At 39.7% G+C, this 21,281-nt stretch overlaps 1 protein-coding gene across 3 annotated transcripts in view; it reads left to right on the forward strand.

The window, feature by feature from the left end:
* CPXM2 (carboxypeptidase X, M14 family member 2) overlaps positions 1 to 21,281 on the forward strand; it is a 101,730-nt gene that overhangs the window by 29,076 nt on the left and 51,373 nt on the right. For all 3 annotated transcript variants that reach the window (XM_084634372.1, XM_084634373.1, XM_084634374.1), the window contains exons 3-4: positions 4,581 to 4,690; positions 13,110 to 13,249. In XM_084634372.1, coding sequence (XP_084490498.1) covers positions 4,581 to 4,690; positions 13,110 to 13,249 — 250 coding nt within the window. The remainder of the gene's footprint in view (positions 1 to 4,580; positions 4,691 to 13,109; positions 13,250 to 21,281) is intronic.

Genomic DNA, 21,281 nt, shown 5'->3' on the forward strand with positions numbered 1-21,281 from the left:
CAGCTCAGTGCACTCTAAACTGCAACAGAACTTGGGCTGATCAATACTTTGGTCTTGCAAGTACAGATTGCAGGACATAGTGTGTATTTGAAACCATCTTCAAAATCTCTGCCATACAGAAAAGTTGTGGCTAATGTCTTGGCTAATGATGCTGCTGCATCAGAAACGCTGGCTGGTCTTAGCTGAGATATACAACATCCACCAAAATAGTACTAGGCATTATCTGAAGGAGTGGACATTGTATCATGGCTTCTAAGAGGTACTGTACCTCTAAATAATATGTTTTCCAGCGGACAAGTTATCGTCTCTAGTTAGAATAAACCAGGCCATATATTGATGGGTTTTACCTAGAACTTTTAAACATTTTCTGAAATTCTGAGGATCCTTCCACACCATTTAGGCCATGAGTCAGCAGGGTACTTAAGTGCATGCCTAATTTTAAGCAAGTGAGCAGTCCCATTGACTTCAGTGAGACAGTTCAAATACTTACAGATAGGCACTTGCATAAGAAACTTGCTGAACTGACACCTCAGTCCCTAAACTATGTTTCTAATCCAAACCATTTTGAATTTGTTTTTGTTTTGTTTTGAAGAATTTGAAATCCCTGAATCAGAGTCATCTCCTCACCCATATGATTTTGGTCCTGGGTCAGATCTGAATGCAGGAAGGATCTGTTTTTTCTGCCTGAAATAGCAGATATTTGACAAGATTTCTACCATTTGAGACAGAAATCTCACAAGAACAGCTCTTAAAATACAAATACTGTGAAAATCTAAATGCAGACTTTTATACTAACCAGGACCCAAAATTAATTAATCTGGATGCAAATACTCCTTCTAAATCTAGCACCTAATACCAATTGAAAATAATGCATAAAATTTTAGCATAAGACCTGTTTTTAACCAGGCTACCAAAGCTTATGTTTATCATTATTTGCAATTTGTTCACTTCCTATTGTGAAAGTAAATTATGTTCTGCTCTCTTCCTCCATTGTCAAAGATCAGGGAATCAATTATCTCTGTAAAGCTTTATCAGTATCGTTGGATATTGCCAGATTTAGTTGGGGACTCATGTAGATAATGTGCAGGTTAAAAATGTCACTGAAAACCAAAGTTGAAATTTCTTGTTTTGCTATTTTGAATCTTCCTTCTTCCGATTAAAGAAATGCCCAGATAATCAGATAATTTTCTGTTGAACCTGGCACGATACGAAGCTCTCTGAACAGTTACACAGTTTCTGCACCTTACACAGGATTTTCTCCAAATTAACATGAACAGGACTAAAATGAATATTAAGATGATATTAAAACGTGCAGTGTTGAGAGGCACTGTAAGTTTGATCTCTTTGCTTGATATTATTTGTCGAAAAGAAATTAGATTGCCTCTGTTTACCTACAGTAGACTGATTAAAAAGAACAAGTCAATGGCAAGTAAGCACATAAGGTCAATAATGCAGTACTGGCAAGGAGCCAAATGTCAAACTCTGAACTATTTGTTAATTTTATACATGTTCTCAAAATGAAGTAATAAATTAAAAACTCAAGGAAACAAAGCAGAAACCTAACCTAAAAGGAGACTCCTATAAAGGACTTTTAATATCTGTGCCTGTAGTAGACTGGCAAATTTAGATGGGTTGCTGTGTCTTATATTCAGAACCTTGAAGATTATTAGACCAGGTCCTATTGGAAACTTTCCCGTTTCCACACCCCCACCCAACTAATAGATTGAAACCCTTTGTTTGGTAAAATCTGTAAGTGGTACAAACTTTTCTTACCATTTGTGTTGTCGATGGAAGTGACATGTAAGTGAAACAACTGACTCTCTTAAAAAGTTAGAAATCCTTTATTATAGGCCCTCAACTTTAAAGCAAAATCAAAGATTGTCTTTTGTGAAAAACATCACGAATCCCATACGCATTTGCTGCTCTGAACAACAGACTTGATGACACCAAGATCATCACTAATATTAGCAAGTTAATAGTTGGTAGCAGATAAACGTAAAGCCAGAGCCAAAAAACTTCTTTGAAGAATGATGTTGTTCCATTCCCAGTTTGGCATAGCTGCCAGAGAAAGAGGTACTGTGAGTGGAGGAAATGAGATGTTTTTATTTAAGGTCAAAATTTTCAATCCAGAGCTGGGACAACATATTTTATTTTTCTTAAAGAGAGATTTTTTCAGGTGACTTCGAGTTTTGTTGACTGTGTGCATTAGCCTTTACCTATGGAGACTATAGTTGAAATTCTATCTTAAGTTTTGAATGGAAGTAACTGCTTTTCTCAGAATTCTTTGTAAGAGATTTTCCATGGCTCTTAGTGTGAAAGGCACTTTAAATGGGGCATATTATTAATTTATTATTATATATACCTTTTTATATGATGGTAGCATCTAGAAACCCTAATCATCACAAATGGGGACCCCTGTTGCTAGGTACTGTACAAACATAGAGGCAGATACTGTCTGTGCCCTGAAGATCTTAAAACTATAAATGCTACACTTTAGTATCACTGGTTTTATGAAGTTTCAAGCATTGCAAAGATAAAAGCCACATGCATTCACTTCTATCATCAACCTTAGTGTCTAATCCTGCTAGCACTTACATGCCTGCCTAACTTTAGGTACTTTTGTTCCCTGGGACTACATATGTGAATGTACTCAGGTGCAGAAGAGTTTGCAGGATTATGCCTTTAGATTGATTTCTAAATCTGTCCAGAGGGTTGAATTTGTAGGAGTGAGACAGGGAGTTCTTATTACCGGTTCTTCTCAGCCGTGTAACTTACTCCCAATAGAGGTCTTTCAGAACCCTAGGCTTATCTTGTTTAGGGAACAATATAAGATGAAACACTCATATATAACGAAATATAATTAAAACAAACAAAATTCCCTCTAAGCTACTCCTTCCTCTGGTTTTCCCAGTGCATCCTGTCTCTTCTCTGTTTCTGTTAATTAGATTGAAAGCTCTTCTGAGCAGGGTCTGTCTGCATTTTGTCTCATGTGCAGCACTGAGCCTATTGTTAGTGTTAAAAAAATACATTAATATTAAATGTTTATCATTCTAATGGTCCCACTCCTGTCTCCATTGTAGTCAGGAGTTTTGCCATTGACTTCAGCAAGACCAGAAACCAGCCCTATTGCTGATGAAGTGTCCAAACCTTTTTTCTAAGGGTGAGCAAATCAATACTTGCACAGTTTGTTCTGCAGCATAATCCCAGTTCCATTTTTCTAGGAGGAGTTTACATCATGGATGAGCTAAGGGAGAGAACAAGAAATCCTATGTCCTTTCTGTCAGTTTTTGTATAATGATTGGAGATGGGCCTGGATCAGATCCTCAAATCCAGACATCTGTGGATTTCAGAAGAGTGATTTCAATCTAGACCTGAACCTACACAAGAACAGCCATACTGGGTTAGACCAAAGGTCCATCTAGCCCAGTATCCTGTCTTCTGACTGTGGCCAATGACAGGTGCCCCAGAGAGAATGAACAGGCCAGGTAATCATCAAGTGATCCAATTTCTGTCGCCCATTCCCAACTTTTGGCAAACAGAGGCTAGGGTCACCATCCCTCCCCATCCTGATGTATCTACCCTCCATGAATTTTTCTATTTTTTTTTTGAACCCTGCATTGGTAATTCCTTGGTAGCTATGGCATATGTAAGGCTGTGTTCACAGCTCTAAATCAAAGCAGAAAGGGAGGATGGTCTAGTCATGGTTAGAATACTAGCATTGGGAGACCTGGATTCAGACTCCTATGTGAACTGTTTCTCTCTATGCATCCATTTCCCTTCCATGAAAAGTTGATAAGAGAACTTTCCTACCTCCAAAGGCTGATATAAGGATAAATACATTAGAGATTGTGAGGCGCGCAGATACTGTGGTAATGGAGGTCATACAAGTACCTTCGACTAGAACTTTTCTGATTTAAAAAAGTACAGTAGGATCTTTCTGATGTCTTATCTTCCAAAGTAAGATCTCAAGGCTGGATTTTGCTGCAGTACTGTACAGTACTGGCATCTGCTATTTTTGTTCAAAACTGTGCACCATTTGAAGCTTATAGAGGTGGCCTCTTGTTTCAAATTTGCCCTGTTTGTGCTTACTCATTGCTCCAGCAGAGCTCTGCAGTGTGGTCTCCCAGACCTCCCTGAGAGATGCTATTGTACAATGTGTGTGCATGTTTGAAGTCTCCAGAATGTGCTTTAATTGAAAACAACTTGACACAGTAGTAAATGCCAAAAGAAAAAAATAAAAGGCCACTCTGCTGGCATTTTGTACTGACAAGCACTTGACAGGAAATACTGTGCATATCTGTGGCAAAGGAAGGGTATGGCAAAGAAAAAGAACTATTAAGGAAAACTTAAAGGTCCAGACCCTCAACTGATGAAAATCAACATCACTCCACTGATTTCAGTGGAGCAGCCATCATCTCATTGGTTTCATTGTGCTATCCCGATTTACACCAGCTGAGGATCTGACCTATTTCGGTCTCTCTCACACACACATGTGCACACACACATATACAAAAGTAGCTTTGGATAATATATATTTGTTTGTTTTCCTCATTTTTTAATAAAACTTTGTCGTTTTACAGGTTGCCCACCGCTTGGTTTAGAGACATTAAAAATTACTGATTTCCAGCTCCATGCTTCTACAGTAAAGCGATATGGCCTTGGGGCCCACAGAGGAAGGCTTAATATTCAGGTAAAATCAATTTTCTTTGTAAGTGGTAGAATGGCTTAGGGTTGTAGTGTTCTGCAGACAGTGCTAATGGATGGTTATAGGTTTTGACTACCTTGTCAGCTCACATTATTCAAATGAAGGGAAATATTGAATTACACTGGTGGATAGGGTTGATGAAGAGTTCTGAAGTTGTGGGGTTTGTTCTGTGCTTTAAAAAGCTCTAAATTTTATGCTGCTTAGAATTCAAATCTTAATGAAATTCCATAAAGTAAAGATGATGAGGTGGAGCAGAGCAGGGAAAAGAATCTTCCCTAATGCGTTAACAGAGCACAAAGAAGAGACGGTAAGGATATATGAGAAGCAAAAACATTTTGTTTCATTATTTGCCTGTAAATAATGATCGTGGTGAATAGAAAAAACATTTTAAAGCACTGGTTCCTAAACTGGGGTTCATGAAATATTACAGGGGATTCTTGGGAAAAAATTCCCTAATGGCAGACAGAGCTGTCCCTAGGGACCCTGGGCAGCATGGGGCCAGCAGCCTGGAGCCCCTGGACTTCCAAGAGCTAAGCAGATCAAAGCAAGCATATCTATCACACTGAGGAGATTTAAAATTCAAGACACCTTAAAAGAAATGGGAAGGGAGGTGGATATTTTTTGCTGTTTTTAAAATTAAATAGGCAGCTAGTATTGTTTTTTAAATTGTTATGAAGAACAAGTTTCAGCTTTGTTGTAACGTGCATTGTTTGTCTGGACTGCTGAAGACCTGAATGTTTGTGTAGGAGGAACTCTTTGAGTTGGCTTCTTAAATATCTTCATGCTGTTTCACATCTGACACTCCTTGATGAAACATAGGAGCCTTGTCTTATAACAGGCTTATTCAAAGTGATACAAGCTTCGAAAGTGAGATCTTGGAAGAGGGTTGCCGTTTTCATAATGTAATAAAAATACTGTAATGATAAATAATAATTAATAACAAATAGTGTGTAAATAAGCATGTCATAAAACACATTTTATATTTCCAAGATCACTGCTTTTATAATTTATACTCAGGAGAAAATCCCTGGAAATATTCATTTTTAGGAGGGGGTTCACAAGACTTGACATTTTACTGAAAGGGGTTCACAGGTTGTTAAAGTTTGGGAACCACTGTTTTAAAGCAAAGTAATTTGTCACCAGGCAGCTTTTCCCAGGCAATGATACTTCTACCAAAAAATATAGCAATTTGGAAGCCACTTATATATGTTCTTGTGTCTCCTGTGTTGGCCACCTTCTCTTTATATGGTGTTATCTCTTTTATTCCAGCCTGTTTGATGTTTGTTTGATGCTTGTTGCTATATACTGCCTTACATTTTATATTGTAACCTGCTTGCACTGTCTTCCATACGTAATTGGGATCTCTGGCTACCCCGGTGCCACCATGAGCTATTTAGTTCCTTTAAATTAGAGAGTGAATTAATTGTGAAATGTCTGATTTTGGGGCATTGGCAGAGGATTGAGGGCAGTCACACAAACATCTTGACACTGAGACCAAAGGCAAGTATATTGTAGGCCTAATTCACCCCTGAGTTACTCTACTTGTATGCTGGTGTAAATCCATTGAAGTCAAAGGAATTAAACCGGCATAAAACTGGAGTTATGTGGTATGAATCAGTTTCCATATATTTATTAACTGATTAAGCAAATCAAGGAACATATTTAAAGGAAATCTACTTACCCTAGCTGAGACGTTAGTGATAGAACAGAGCCATGGATCAGATGGCTTTGAGGAGAGTGGAATTTAGCAACATTAATTTAGAAGTGACCTTTTCTTGCTGTGAAATTCTTTCCAAACTTGAGAATTCAGCTTGACACTTTCCTTTAGCCCAATAGAGTGGAATCCAGTTAATGAAGTAATTTGATTCAGTCTGCAGTTACTTCCAAGATGGTTCCTTCAGTCTCTTCCCTCCAATGCACTCACCAAAACCAGAATCAGTGTGTTGTTCAAAGGGCAAACAGGATGGTGATGGATTTGTTTAAAGCTTGAAAGTGTACTTTAAGTATAAAAATAGGTGAGGGGTCCACTCTCAGGTTTATGACTAGATCAAAACCCTGTAACTGGAATGTGAACAGAAAAGGGGCTCCAGCCAACTATTCCTTTCAGAACATCCAAGTGACACTCAGGCTGAACAGTTTCCATAACGACATTTGGTTGTTTGTTCGGGCTTCTTGTCTCCAGTCTGCTAGGTTACAGGGTTTTGCTGGGCCACAGAACTCCTTTCTTTCTTGGGTCTTTCTCTCATTTTGATCAGTGTCCAACTCTTCCTCCTGCAAATGAGCTGCTGCCACTTGCTATTTCCCAGCAGTTCTCCAGACACCACTGGCTGTGACTGTAATATCTGTACCAATTTTTAGATAGTGGCTCCATTTTTCTCCACAGTGAAGCTCAGGCTTCCATCTCTGAAGCATTTCAGCCTTTAGGTCAGGGGTGGCCAACCTGAGACTGAGAAGGAGCCAGATTTTACCGATGTACATTGCCAAAGAGCCACAGTAATACGTCAGCAGCCCCCCATGAGCTCCCCACCCGCACCCAGCGCCTTCTGCTCACTGGTAGCCTCACCGATCAGTGCCTCCTGCTCCCTCCCCACACTTCCTGATTAGCTGTTTTGTGGCATGCAGGAGGCTTGGAGGGAGAGTGGGAGGAGCAAGAGCATAGCAGGCTCTGGGATGGGGCAGGAAGGGGTGGAGTGGGGGCAGGGCCTGGGGCAGAGCCGGGGGTTGAGCCGTGAGCGCCCGCCCCCCGGCACATTGGAAAGTTGGTCCCTGTAGCTCCAGCCCCGGAGTCGGTGCCTAGACAAGAAGCCGCATATGAACTTCTGAAGAGCCTTATGGGGCTCCGGAGCCACGGGTTGGCCACCCCTGCTTTAGGTGGTCGCCTGAGGGCTGCAGTGAACTCTCCAACAAAGAGTCCTTTAACCCCAAAGACCAGTCTTCTTTATTTCAAAAATATTTTTTCAGTTGTGTTCTTCATTCTCTAGTTTCAGATCTTTGTTTAGAAAATTGATCTATTTTCCTACCGCACAAACAAATGCTTCAGCCTGTCATAACTCTGTTTGATGCAATGTCTTATTCCACATATCTATTTCCATGTATTGTGTAAATTGCCATTTCCATGTAATGTGTAAATTCTGGCAAACATATTCTCTTCTGAACTTTCAAGTTTGTTTTGATTATTTTCTGGTATAAATACTTTCATGATCCTATCACTCTGGGAGGCTTGTATACAAATAGCACAAGAGTACCTAATCTATGACAATGTTGAAACTTAGGAATTTATCTCTTTTCCTTTTCCTGTTTGAGTGCCACCTATTTCTCTTCTACAACTTTATCTCTAATAGACAGCTCCAGTAATCTTCAAATTGTACACTTTCTACGACCAGATAACCAGTCAGTAATCCCTTAAACCAGCTCAAACATTTGGAGCACTTACTGTGATTGATAGTGCATGTAAAAGTGCATTCTGCAGTTTTTTTCTTTTTCAGATACTCCTAGTTTGCAGCCTGGCCTAAAACACCTAAGGTTCCAATATATTCAAGTTGATGATATCACTCTTCCCAGATTTCCTCTCAGTCACTTAATTTTTCATGTTCAACTTCAGTTCAGGATTACGATCTCTAAATTTTGGTGATATTGGGGAAATATATAAATGAGACTTTTATTTATAACCAAATTTGGGAAAAATGCTGTCTTTGACGTTTCAGTTTGAAATTTAGATTAATTTATAAGTACTTTATGATTGAGAGTGGAGGTTAAAGTCAATTACACGTGAAGACCGGCTTTAAAGTTTGAGGCAGGAGTGCAACTATGTGCATTTGGTTGTTTGTACGGTATGCAGTTGTGTTGTTTATTTAACACACTTCTTCTTAAATGTGATCAGAGAGTGAAACTCAACCTTGGGCAGAGGATCAGCATATTATCTATGCACTTCAGCCCCTTAAACCACTTAAACTCTGGCTAGAAGGTTTAAATGCGATGAAGGTGGTGCATAGAACTTTGAATTTCACCCAGTATGCACCCGGTAGATTCCACTCTCTTTTAAGTATCAGAAGATGAGTTTGTGTGTAGTCTTGTTTCTTGTGTCACTGTTACAGGATAGAGCAAACACTGAAATCCACAATCATTTTTGACTATTACAACAAATACTTAAGTTACTTCATACTAAAGAAATGCTAGTGACATTTTGCAGTTATATTTAAGCAAATAGTAGTTATATTTTTGATGGTGTACTGCAATATTCACCATGATATTTCTTAATTTATTAGTTTCTATACTGCCACTCCTTTATGTTGGCAGTAACTACTCTAAAAGGAACATGAGCTGGTTGAAAGTACAACTCCTGAGCAATTTCAGATCTACAGGCTCCCTGTGGTGAAACAATTATTGCCTGAGAGGATCTTACTGTTGTCCATATTCCGTTAGGAATTATGTACACGTTAAACATGGATAGATTGCTACTGGTGTAAATAGTTGCTTGCACTGCAGCTAACTTACTGGGTGTTGATTTCATAGAAGACTGAAATTTCTGCCTCTATATTTTTAGTACATTTAGGGCTTAATATCTTCACCCCTGATACAAAAGTGGGCTCTTTGAATTGTGATAATATGGGACAATATTTATATTCTCTTGTATTTGGGAAGAGAACCATAATGATTATGAGTTGAGATCAGACGTGCTTTGGTGTCATATTAAAAAGATGGATGAACTTTCTATGAAACTTCAGCCTTACTTCTAAATTTACACTCATGTACCTTATGAACAATCATTTGCACCCACAATTTTGCTTGAATTTCAGCATCTAACAGCTGAATTTACAGGCACTTGATATGCAAGCAATGATATGCTGAATTCCTAGTTAGCTGTGCTCACAAATTATTTTTTATGAATCATTGCAGATGCAATTTTAGAGGGCATTTCAAAAATATTAGCCCATAACATTCAATATATGGTATAAAATAATACTTAGCACTTATATAAAATGTTTGGATCGATAGAGCTCAAACTGCTGAACAGTGGTAAGCAAGCGTTTCTATTCCAATTTTACAGCTGGGGAAATTGAGTCAGAAGTTAAATGACTTTTCTCTAAGAGCCCACAATGAGTCAATGGCACAATTGGAAGTAGAACCCATGACACCGGACTGTCTAAAATCCTATGAACTTGGCCACTGCCTCAAAAAATGTGCTGATATAGTTCAACAGAAGTGCTTTAATTAATGGGAGATACATATCTGCAGGCACAATTTGGTCCTGTGTTGAACTTTAATACCACGTTATATGAATAGATGTACAGAGTCCAAGACCAGAAGATACCATTGTGATCATGTGGTCTGACTTCTTGTACAACATATAGGCCATAGAACTTTCCCACAAATAATTGCTAGAACATATCTGGTAAAAAAGAAAAAATTACCCTCACCGTTAAAAATTTACTCCTCATTTCCAGTCTGAAATTGTCTAGATTCAACTTTCAGCCATTGGATTGAGACATTGAATAATACAATGTATCATACCAAAATCAGGGAACTAAAAAGTTAGTCACAACCTGCGCTGACATACACCTTGTGCTAACTCATTGACTTTACTAGGCTGCACAGCAGCAAAGAATTTGCTTTGGCATGTATTGTACAGTAATAAAGCCTGTCCTTGCTCCTACTGAAGTCATTGAGAGTGCTGCCATTTAATTCCATGTGCCAGCGCTGGGTTCATAAATAACAATATATTTGAAAGATAAGCCATAACCAAAACTCCATAAACAAATTTCAGATCCAGATCTAGGCTTAGATCTGAGTTTGCAGCTTTGAAATCTACCTCTGTAGTGGCCTGCATCAGCACACCAACCCTGAACACCTGGAATTTTGGAAAAGTTTAAATTCCAAGTTCAAGAACATTTAGATTTGGGGATTTGGAACTGTCTGTAATAAAGATCCTAACCGACTTGGACCAGGATTCAGAATTTGAAATCTCTAAAATTAAAGTAGTTATTTAACATGCAAATTAAAAGACTAAAATCGCCTGATTTAATACTTTGGTTGATTTTTAGCCCATCTTCTCCCCTGCTTCCACTAATCCCTTCATCCTCCTAGTTATAAATTTACTGAATCCATGCTTAAAAATGAGCTCTTGAAAAATTACACTTTTGGCCATGCTTAAATCATAATTCTAATCCCTTAACTCCCTTAATTAAATACATGGAAGTTTAAATTGATGTAAATATTTTACATGGGAGTTTGTGTATGTGTATGCAGAGTACATTTCCCCATACTACACACATTATACACAGTACATTTCCCCATACTACACACATTATACACAGTACATTTCCCCATACTAATTTCTCCCTACTGTTACTCACACCTTCTTGTCAACTGTTTGGAATGGGCCACCCTCATTACCATTACAAAAGTGATTTTTCCTCCGTTGGTATCCTAATGTTAATTGAATTGTCTCGTTAGCACTGACCCCCCCCACACTTGGTAAGGCAACTCCCATCTTTTCATGTACTGTGTATACCTACCTGCTACTGTATTTTCCACTCCATGTATCTGATGAAGTGGGTTTTAGCCCATAAAAATTTATGCCCATATAAATTTGTTAGTCTCTAAGGTGACACAAGGACTCCTCATTGTTTATGTTTTATCCTGTTTATCTTTAATACATATTTATAAAGTCTCTCTGGCTAGCTCTTGGGAGTTATTTGGGAGATACCAAGCATTACAAACTGTTCGTGAGCCATTCTTGGAATTGCCATGACCGCAAAGAAGTCCACTTTATAACTTCTGTAAAACAGAGTAAGGAGGAGGTACAAAAGTGTTAAAAAGCCTCTGTGTAGTGGCTATGAACAAAGCAAAGAGCCTCTGTCCTTTATAATAGTAATAACCACCTGGGTGCAGGGTATTCACAGGGGCTTACTACAGAGTGCCTCCACACATAATTACATTGCGGCTGGCCATAATTTCCCAGGAGATGGCCTGTGATCAGGTAGGTTTCAGAGGAGGAGCTGTGTTAGTACATAGCCCCTCTGCCATGTACCCTGGCCAAACTGGACAGTCTCTACGTAAAAGAATAAATGGACACAGATCAGACGTCAAGAATGATAACATTCAAAAACCAGTCGGAGAACACTTCAATCTTTCTGGTCACTCGGTTACAGACGTAAAAGTGGCAATTCTTCAACAAAAAAACTCCAAAAACAGACTCCAACGAGAGACTGCCGAATTGGAATTAATTTGGAAACTGGATATAATTAACTTAGGCTTGAATAAAGACTGGGAGTGGATGGGTGATTACACAAAGTAAAACTATTTCCCCATGTTTATTCCGGCCCCCCTGCCTCCCCCCCTCACTGTTCCTCAGACGTTCTTGTCAACTGCTGGAAATGGCCCACCTTGATTATCACTACAAAAGGTTCCCCCCACCCCTTGCTGGTAATAGCTCACCTTACTTGATCGCTCTCGTTACAGTGTGTGTGGTAACACCCATTGTTTCATGTTCTCTGTGTAAATAAATCTCCCCACTGTATTTTCCACTGAATGCATCCGATGAAGTGAGCTGTCACTCACGAAAGCTTATGCTCAAATAAATTTGTTAGTCTCTAAGGTGCCACAAGTCCTCCTTTTCTTTTTGTGATCAGGTAGTTATTGCTTAATTGCAATTTCTTCAGATTCAGTTGCATTCATCTGGATTTTATATGGCCAGTTCTGAGTCATTCCTCCTTATTTGAAAAAGTTGGGAAACTGTATGTTTGTTATTTATTGGCAGAATACAGTAAGTGTGAGACATTTATGGTTAGTGGTTTACGTGCAGGATGAGGCATCAGGTATTCCTAAATTCTGATATAATCTCTGACCCTGACTAGTTGTGAGGCCTGGATGTCCCCAGTGATGGAGATGAATGTCCCTGTGAATCAGAAGTAGTGGAATGTGTTGATCCCATTTGCATGAACTATCTGTTCTCCAAAACTACTTTAGGAGGAGAAGGCAAGGGTTCCACAGCAGGGGAGTCTTTCCTCTAAATGAGTCAGTCTATCACAGAGACATTTGCACAGCTCAGAAGACTTCATGGGTAATTTGTGCTGGACAGAGACTTTCTGAGACTGCTGGCACAGAAAGGTAGGTTGGGTTGAAGCCCTGTTCAAAATCAGGCCAGTCAACCCTAAATTAAATTTGTATTTCAGGATCTTGGCTTTTTAAATGATTTTAGAATATTTTTCCACTTTGGCCATGATGTTTTCTTTCCCAATGTATATAGGTCCTGAGAAGGGGAACTCCATCAGAGTCTTAGAACATCTGTGTAACCAAAAGAAGGAATGGAATGAATGATGATTTCATGTTCTCTTATTTTTTCCATGAAAGGCTTTTGAGTTGTCAATGATGATTTATGAAGACAGCTTTGTCTTCTTTTCAGGCAGGTGTTAATGAAAATGATTTTTATGATGGTGCTTGGTGTGCAGGACGAAATGACCCATACCAGTGGATTGAACTAGATGCTCGAAGGCTAACAAAGTTCACTGGCATTATCACACAAGGAAGAAACTCTCTCTGGTTGTAAGTACATGCTTATTTTGCTGTCTATGATTCTAAAGTTTGGATCTAAATTTGTTCATTTTTTCTCAAGAAAGAAAGAGAAAAAGAAGAGATGATGGGACATGATAATAGTTAGAGCAAGCAATTAAACAGAAAAAAGATAAAATGCATGCTGTTTATACAGTATTGTGTACATGGAAAACTAATCTGAAGGTAGCAAATTACCACACCCTTAAACTACACATGTCAATAAAGCAGGACAACAAACTTTGATAACCCTCATCATTACCACTTAAGTGATGAGTAACCCTGTGTACCCAAGTACGATTATCTAAACCAGTGTGCAATTTGCTGATATTAAGTTTCCTGTCTGTTTTCCAATATTTAATAATTATCCATTATATACAATGCTTTTATGGTTTTCGGAAAAACGCAATACAATTTTAACAGGTTTCAGAGTAGCAGCCGTGTTAGTCTGTATTCGCAAAAAGAAAAGGAGTACTCGTGGCACCTTAGAGACTAACCAATTTATTTGAGCATAAGCTTTCGTGAGCTACAGCTCACTTCATCGGATGGTTTTTCCACGGAATGCATCCGATGAAGTGAGCAGTAGCTCATGAAAGCTTATGCTCAAATAAATTTGTTAATCTCTAAGGTGCCACAAGTCCTCCTTTTCTTTTTGCGAATACATTTTAAATGATCTAAAAGAGATGGTGTAAATCTTTGTCCAGATGAATGTACATCTGCTATGTCATGCAAGTTTATCTGAAAGCTGAACTAGTACAGGGTTCTCAGTATATATTTTTTTCTTGGTTTTATTTGTTGCATCAGGAAGAAAATATTATGTTGTTGCTAGCTATCATTTATTCATCACAAATGCGTGTGGCACCACAGAGAGCAAGTGTGAGGGGCGGTCCTAGCTCTGAAGGGCTTAGCTTCAGAATAGATGATTGACTAGGAGGGATGACTGACAAGTGGGATTTAAGGAGAGGAAGGATAAAAGTGACTAATATTATGGGATTGCTTTGGCTAGTTCTGAACACATAGGTCTTGAATTTTCAAACACACTCATGTAGGCACCAAAATAGGTGTCCAGATTTTGAGAACACTTCAGCATGTTACATGCAGTGCTCTCTTAATCTGACTGTAGATGTCACCATCTGAACTTCTGGATTCTGAACTCTCTTGTGAAAATCTGGCCCACAGTGATGTCAGGTTGTTAAGTTTTGTTTTTAAATATTTTTATTCTTTCTAAATGACTGTACCCTTTAATGTGTGTCTACTTTCCTTCCTTCCTCCTTGTTTGTTCTAGCAAGTAAGAGTGGTAAAAAGGGAATAGGGAAATGGGGGTGCTAATGATGAGTTAATGGGGGAAAGAGAAGGTGGATAGAACGTGATAGAAAAGGGAGGATAAAAATAGAGATGGTGATGGAGAAGTATATGATGGATGATGGGTAGGGGAGTGAGGTACATCAGCAGGGGAAGTGATAGAAGCAGATGTTAGAGTCAAAAGGAGAAAGTCTAGTACTGGGAACATTTGGCGATATCAGAAGGTGAAAGTTCTCTTTTCTGCTGCCTGCAATAATGGCTGTAGGACTTCAGGTGGTTTAATGGCCTTTTACAGTCTACCCTAGTAGCCGCTTCTGGCAGGGTGATGGGCCTCATCGTGGTTTGGGTGGGCTGTGTGGCCTGTTGTCCCAGAGTGGCTGCTCACTGGTCTGATGTAGGTAGGTGGGAAGGGGATTTGTAGACTTGACTCTCTTCCCTGGTTCCTTGCTGCTGTTGACTGGGAGGGCAGCCAAAGTGGCTATTTATTGCCCAAAGGTCTATATAAGAAGATGCTGTTGTATCACCTGAGGTACTGTCCTATTTTTAATTAAAAAAAAAGACACAAGGAATATTCCTTATTCGAATGAGAACACATGTTGGCAAAGAGAGCCAGGGAATACCCATTTGCTGAGTTATGCTCTGTTAAAGGAAAAGATAGCCAAACTTGCTAGCCAGTGGGAGACTTGATTCAAACCTTGGAGAGTTTACCAGTGAGAAAAAAACCTCAAGGCACCAAAATATACTAGCTCCTTCCAATCAGACAGGTTATCACTGGGTCAAGGAACTGATCAGATCAAGTTTAGTTAGTGCTCTGTGCTGTTGGAAATAAAATTCAAATGCTGGACTCTTCCCCCACCCCGTTTACACAGGAATACAAGTCTGGAATCTCTCTAGAAATGCCATGTTTCGAGGGTGTGGGCTGTCATGTTACAGTAATAAAGAATTACAGAAGAAGTCACTTTCTCTTAACACTGAACATGGAACTTTATTACAACAAGAAAAAAAATTAACTCCAAAGCTATTCTCTGTGCTTCACTGCAGAGCTTCTGCCTAGGTTAGAACCTGCTATAGATTTAAAGAAACAGTACACATATCCTAGGGTGACCAGACAACAAGTGTGAAAAATCAGGGGTTGGGGGTAATAGGCACCTATATAATATAAAGCCCCAAATATTGGGACTGTCCCTATAAAATCAGGACATCTGGTCACCCTAACTTTTCCTCAAAAGCAGAGGGCATGTGCAGAGGGCCATCTCCGCCAGGGCCGGCTCCAGCGTTTTTGCTGCCCCAAGCGGCAAAAAAAAAACAACCTTGCAGCCGAATGGGGAGGTGGAATCCTGCCCACTGAACATGGAGGTGGAGTGATGGTGCTGCCGCCAAATTGCTGCCAGCGACTGAAGAAGAGTCACGTCCCCTCCGCGGAATTGCCGCCAAGCGCGAAACGCTCTGTGACAGAGTGACTTCCAAATTCCCGTCACCACTGCGGGCGGATTGCCGTCCCAGAGCCCGACATCCTGCTGCCCCTTTACATTTGCTGCCCCAGGCACCTGCTTGGTTCGCTGGTGCCTAGAGCTGGCCCTGATCTCCATACCCCATGGCGTGTGGCAGCACAAAGGTCTTTGCCACTCACTGAAGAGCAGGAATATTGGTGGGGACGGGGGAGGATGGGAGCATGGCCAATGAGCCTATTCATAGCATGCATGCAGTGGCTCCAAAGCTTGTGTAATTAATGGAAGCAACTGCTTGTCCTTTATACCCAGTAGCGGCAGCTGAAGCCTGGATTCATTGGTGATCAAGTCCATACAAACAGTTCCTAGGGATAAAGCCCTTCTAGTTCGTTTATGGAAACAGTTTTGTTCATAGAAACAGGTTTTGGCCTAAAGGGCATATCATGGAGAGCATTCAAGTTCATTCTTCTCCAGGGGAAAAAAAAACAATGGATGAAGTGAAGAGCATGCTTGGACACTTACTGGGTGGAATATGAAAAGCATTGCCTTGTCCCATTTATTGCCTCATCACAATCCAATCCATTCTATTCCTATCAACATCAGCATTGTTATTTGAACCACAAAATGTCTGGGAATCGGATCACCATTCAATGTACCTCTCTTGTGAGTCCCATTCTGCTGCACATTCCTTGTACGCAGTGACTCACCTGGAGGCCCTACTCCCTGTAATGCCTTGTCTGAAGTGACAGACCAGTGGCAGCAACAGGTGAGGCAAAACTGAAGAGAAACTTACAAAATCCAAATAACAAAAGAGAAGAAATGAAGGGATGGAAAGAAGGGGAGGAAGAGAAAAATCAAAGGAAAGCAGGAGAGGAGGAATGAGCATGGAAGTAAAAGTGCAAGGAAGTAAAAATCAGAGAAATAGAACACTAAGGAACAACTCACTCTAAAAAGCGTGACAAAAGGTACAGAAAAGAGGGAAGGAGTGGAGAGAATGAGAAATACAGAAAGGAATGCCATGTGAGATTGGGATAAACTGAAGGTGGAATGGGGCAAAAGAAAAGGAGGAAAGGGAAATGAATGAAAGGACATATGGAGAGAAGCAAAGGACACAGATTAGATGGGGAGTGGGAGAAGAAAAGAGGCAACAGAGAGGAGAGGAGAACAGAGGCTGCCAGAAACCGGTATCAAAATCACCAGCTCTCAGCATGTCCCCTCCCTTGCCCCTAAAGTAATTGCCATGAATTGCTCCACCTCGGTTATTCCCACGCAATCTGTTACCTTGTTCATGCCTCCCCTCCATCCCTGACTATGGGACTTGCTCATTTTTCCCAGCAGCAAGTGAACACTTGTTTCTGAGCAGAGAAAGGCAAAATTGGACCCCTGGAGGAGATTTCATCGATGTTGATGAGTCCTTTTCCTTCAGTGATTAAATAAACACATGGACTCAGTGAACAGAGTTGTTTAGATGCTGCAGGCATTGTTAGGTAGTCTGAAGCCTTATGAAAATTGCCTGCTTTAATTCATCATCATCAACTCTAAAAACTACTGAGGTTTGTCAAAACTTTTGCAAAAGTTTGCCAACCTCTCAAGCAAAGCTGGGTCCAGTTGCAAGTGAAACTGGCTGGTTTCTGATTTTATCCTGAAGTGGTGTGAAACCCAAAAGTGTAACAAATGTGGGTTGAGATCTGTGCAAAGCACCAATATGGTAGTGGATAGAATGCCAGCCCTTTCTGGGTTGTTGAGTATGACTATGTCCAAGGGAGTAATGAATTTGAGGAGCAGCTTCATTGTTTCAGCATGAATATCAGCTGATTAAGAGAGAGCCATTAACGAGGGCTCTTTGAAAAGCCATTTTGCCTGCCTTCTCAGACAAAAGAAAGTTGCCAGGGTGACGCAACCTTTTAGAAAGGGATGTGAAGTCCTCTCCTGAGAAATGGATGATATTAGCTATGGGCTTTATTTGGGATACAGGGGGGTTGTGGCTGAGTATTCTTAGAAGAGTGTGTAATGTGTAAAAAGTCATTGCTGCCAAGGTATCTTTGTGTTTTATGAACCACACATTTTACACAACTGTTCAACCCTATTCTGAGTGGGACACCATAAGCATTCTTTTGAAAATGTGCAGAATGTTTTTGAAGAAATTACATGAGGATATTTAAAACATGCACTTTTCTGGCAGAAGAGAGGTAAATGTGAATTGCTGCTAGTTTCCAAGTTACTATCTAAAAGCCGTAGGGAGGTCTGTCTCTCATTGCCCAAACAATCTGTGGGTAATTTAGCACATCTTTTGTACTAGGAATAGAAAAACATGTCTAAATAGAAGTGTGCAGTCCGAGGACTGCTTGAATCTGCTGGAGTTAATGGCAAAACTTCCGTTCTCTTCAGTGGGAGCAGGATTGAACCTGTGAACATCATTCCTTTTAAACATAAGGTATTGCCAAAATAATTCCTTTCATGTCATATTAAAGGCCTGCTGATTAAAAAAGGAAACAACATACTTCAAAAATTACCAGCTCAGAAAAGCTTTAAAGACTAATTTATTTTTCAGGTGCTTTTGTGCTGAGGTTTTGGTTTTTATTTTATTTTTTTGATCTGGTATTTTACTGTATTTTCAACTTGATGTGACTGGGTAGGGACTGTGAATTTTAGCTCTGTAATAATATATAGCCCCTTATACTGTATATACAGATTATGATGTATTTGAGGATCCTTTTTGCTTTGTTTTGCTAACCCCATGATGAGCTTGACAGGCTGGGAGTCAGAAGAAAGCTTCTTCTGGGTTGTAAACTGAACATATTTGAGGCCAGGCCATAGGGCCCCTATTCTGTCTGCTGATGTAGCCTCTTAACACCACTCTGCCAGTGTAAAGGAGCCATAAGGGAGGCATAGACAGTCTTCCATATCTGTCATAAATATAAAGGGAAGGGTAAACCCCTTGAAATCCCTCCTGGCCAGGGGAAAGCTCCTCTCACCTGTAAAGGGTTAAGAAGCTAAAGGTAACCTCGCTGGCAGCTGACCAAAATGACCAATGAGGAGACAAGATACTTTCAAAAGTCTTTCAAAAGACCAGAAGTGGACACAGTATTCAAAGTGTAGGCATGCCATGGATTTATATAGTAGCATTACGATATTTTCTGTCCCTTTTCTAATAGTTCCTAACATTCTGTTAGCCTTTTGACCTCCATTGCACACTGAGCTGAAGTGTTCAGAAAATATCCATGGTGACTCCACGATCTCTTTCTTGAGTAGTAACAGCTAATTTATAAAGTGAAGCAGTACTTTTTGACGTCTCTTTTCTTTTATGGGAAGTTGTGAAAAATATGATCTCTTTTAAATGTGTGCATGCAGCACTGACAGCAGATGACCTACCTTTCAAAATAAGAGCTAACCTACTGTGGATTCAATAGTGCAGCACAGATTCAGAATATAATACTTAAAGATGAGTTATTTCCATTGTAAAGGTTGTTTTTCATGGGGGTTTGGTAATTCAGCCATTTTAAATTGTTGCACACTGAAATTTTCAGTCTGCTGGGGAATTTTGTTAATGGGATCATAACGATTTAATAATGTTGGTGAGTAATCAATAGTCGTCAATGCAATAAAAATGTTTAGGGCTACATTGTGCCTCTAAGACACTACCCATCGCAAGTACCATTGTACCATGCTGGTGGGGAAATAAAGAGACATTCTGCCTTGGAGGATCATAGTGACCCTCAGAGCTTCCCATTTGCATCATGAGTAAGAGTAATTTGTGATGTTCCCTTTAAAAAGATAGAGCACACACCCCTCATTCACCAGACAGCTCTGTGGTATGTACCATATGTCCACCTATTCCTCACTTCTCCTCATAGTCTTTTTAGCAAGCTGCACCCAGGGGATAGCAGGTCTACCAGCAGCCAGTGCAATTCCTTGAGCACAGATGTTGCAGTCTTTTTGTGAAAGGTGCAGGCTCCCTGCTCCCACTGTGCAGCCATGTCAGGCAGGGCCAGGACCTTGTCTTAATTACCAACCACGTTATCCTCCAGTACTTGGGATGTAAAGCACAGGGGGTATGTTTTACTTGATGATAATACCGAGTCTGTCAGTCTAACTGTATCAGCATCCAGATATGGTGCAGTGGTTACCATTCCACAATCAACGGTTACCCCAACTTACTGCATATCTCCAGGACACCACAGTTCTGCACTATACTTAAAAAAAACAATAGCTACATTATAGCATAATGTTGGTTTCAATGTAGGATGAGCTGTTAGTGCTACAAATACTGGCTACATCACAAGAACAATAGATACATCTTATACAGGGACTGCAAACATGTTTCAATAAAACTTTAATAAATTCAATGGAAATGTCTCAATGTTTTATCCAAATACTATAGTAAAAATCAGTAGCTCCTATGCACTGACATGCAAAGAGCTTTTATGATGTATCATACCATTACAAACTATTATTTATCCTGACTCCCACTCAGTGCCATGACTATGGAAACTGTGACAGCTTTCTTGAAGTTGATAAGCTCTCACTGCAAGAATTGTCCTAGCTATCATTGAAATCATGTTGTAGATCCTTCATGCCTAATAGAATTTCACTGGAAATGATTAAATTCAATGCATAGAAATAAACCCAATCAATAATCCAGTGTTGACATAATCACAGATTAATTATATATTTATGGCAGTGCATTCTATTCTTAATAAAGGATGTTTTGCATTAACTAGCACTGATATTGCATCTTCTATGATACTGTTTTAATGGAACCACATAATGGTTTGAATTGGTTTTATTTTTAAATGGAGGAACAAAGTCCAGATTTTTAAAGGTATTTAGGCATTTGTGCTCTTAGTGTTGTAACAAGTAACTGATTTAGGAGCGTAAACCTCATTTTCAAAAGGAATTTAGGCACTTAGGAAAATTGGTGAGCTTTAGGTGTCTAAATCCCTTTTGAAAGGTTTACGCTCCTAAATCAGTTAAGTGTTGCAATGCTGAGTGCAGCAGTGCCCAAGTACCTCTAAAGATCTGGACCAAAGACAGCAAGCCTTCCCCAGCTTAAATGTGGAATGCCCTTGATTTATTTATTTAACTTAAATTTTGTACCTATATTAATGTCACTTTCTGGTTCTTGTATCCTGGGAGGAGCTTTGACACACAACACAGCTTGGAGGCCATTTTAATGAATGCTTTAATCACTGTTCTCTTCAGGATACTTAGCTGGTGGTCTAGGGTAGGTGGTCCTGTCTACCTATTCTGAATTTTATTTATAGGGCATCAGGTTC

Source organism: Lepidochelys olivacea, assembly GCF_965140295.1.
Source record: "Lepidochelys olivacea isolate rLepOli2 genome assembly, chromosome: 7".
NCBI classification, from domain to species: Eukaryota; Metazoa; Chordata; order Testudines; family Cheloniidae; genus Lepidochelys; species Lepidochelys olivacea.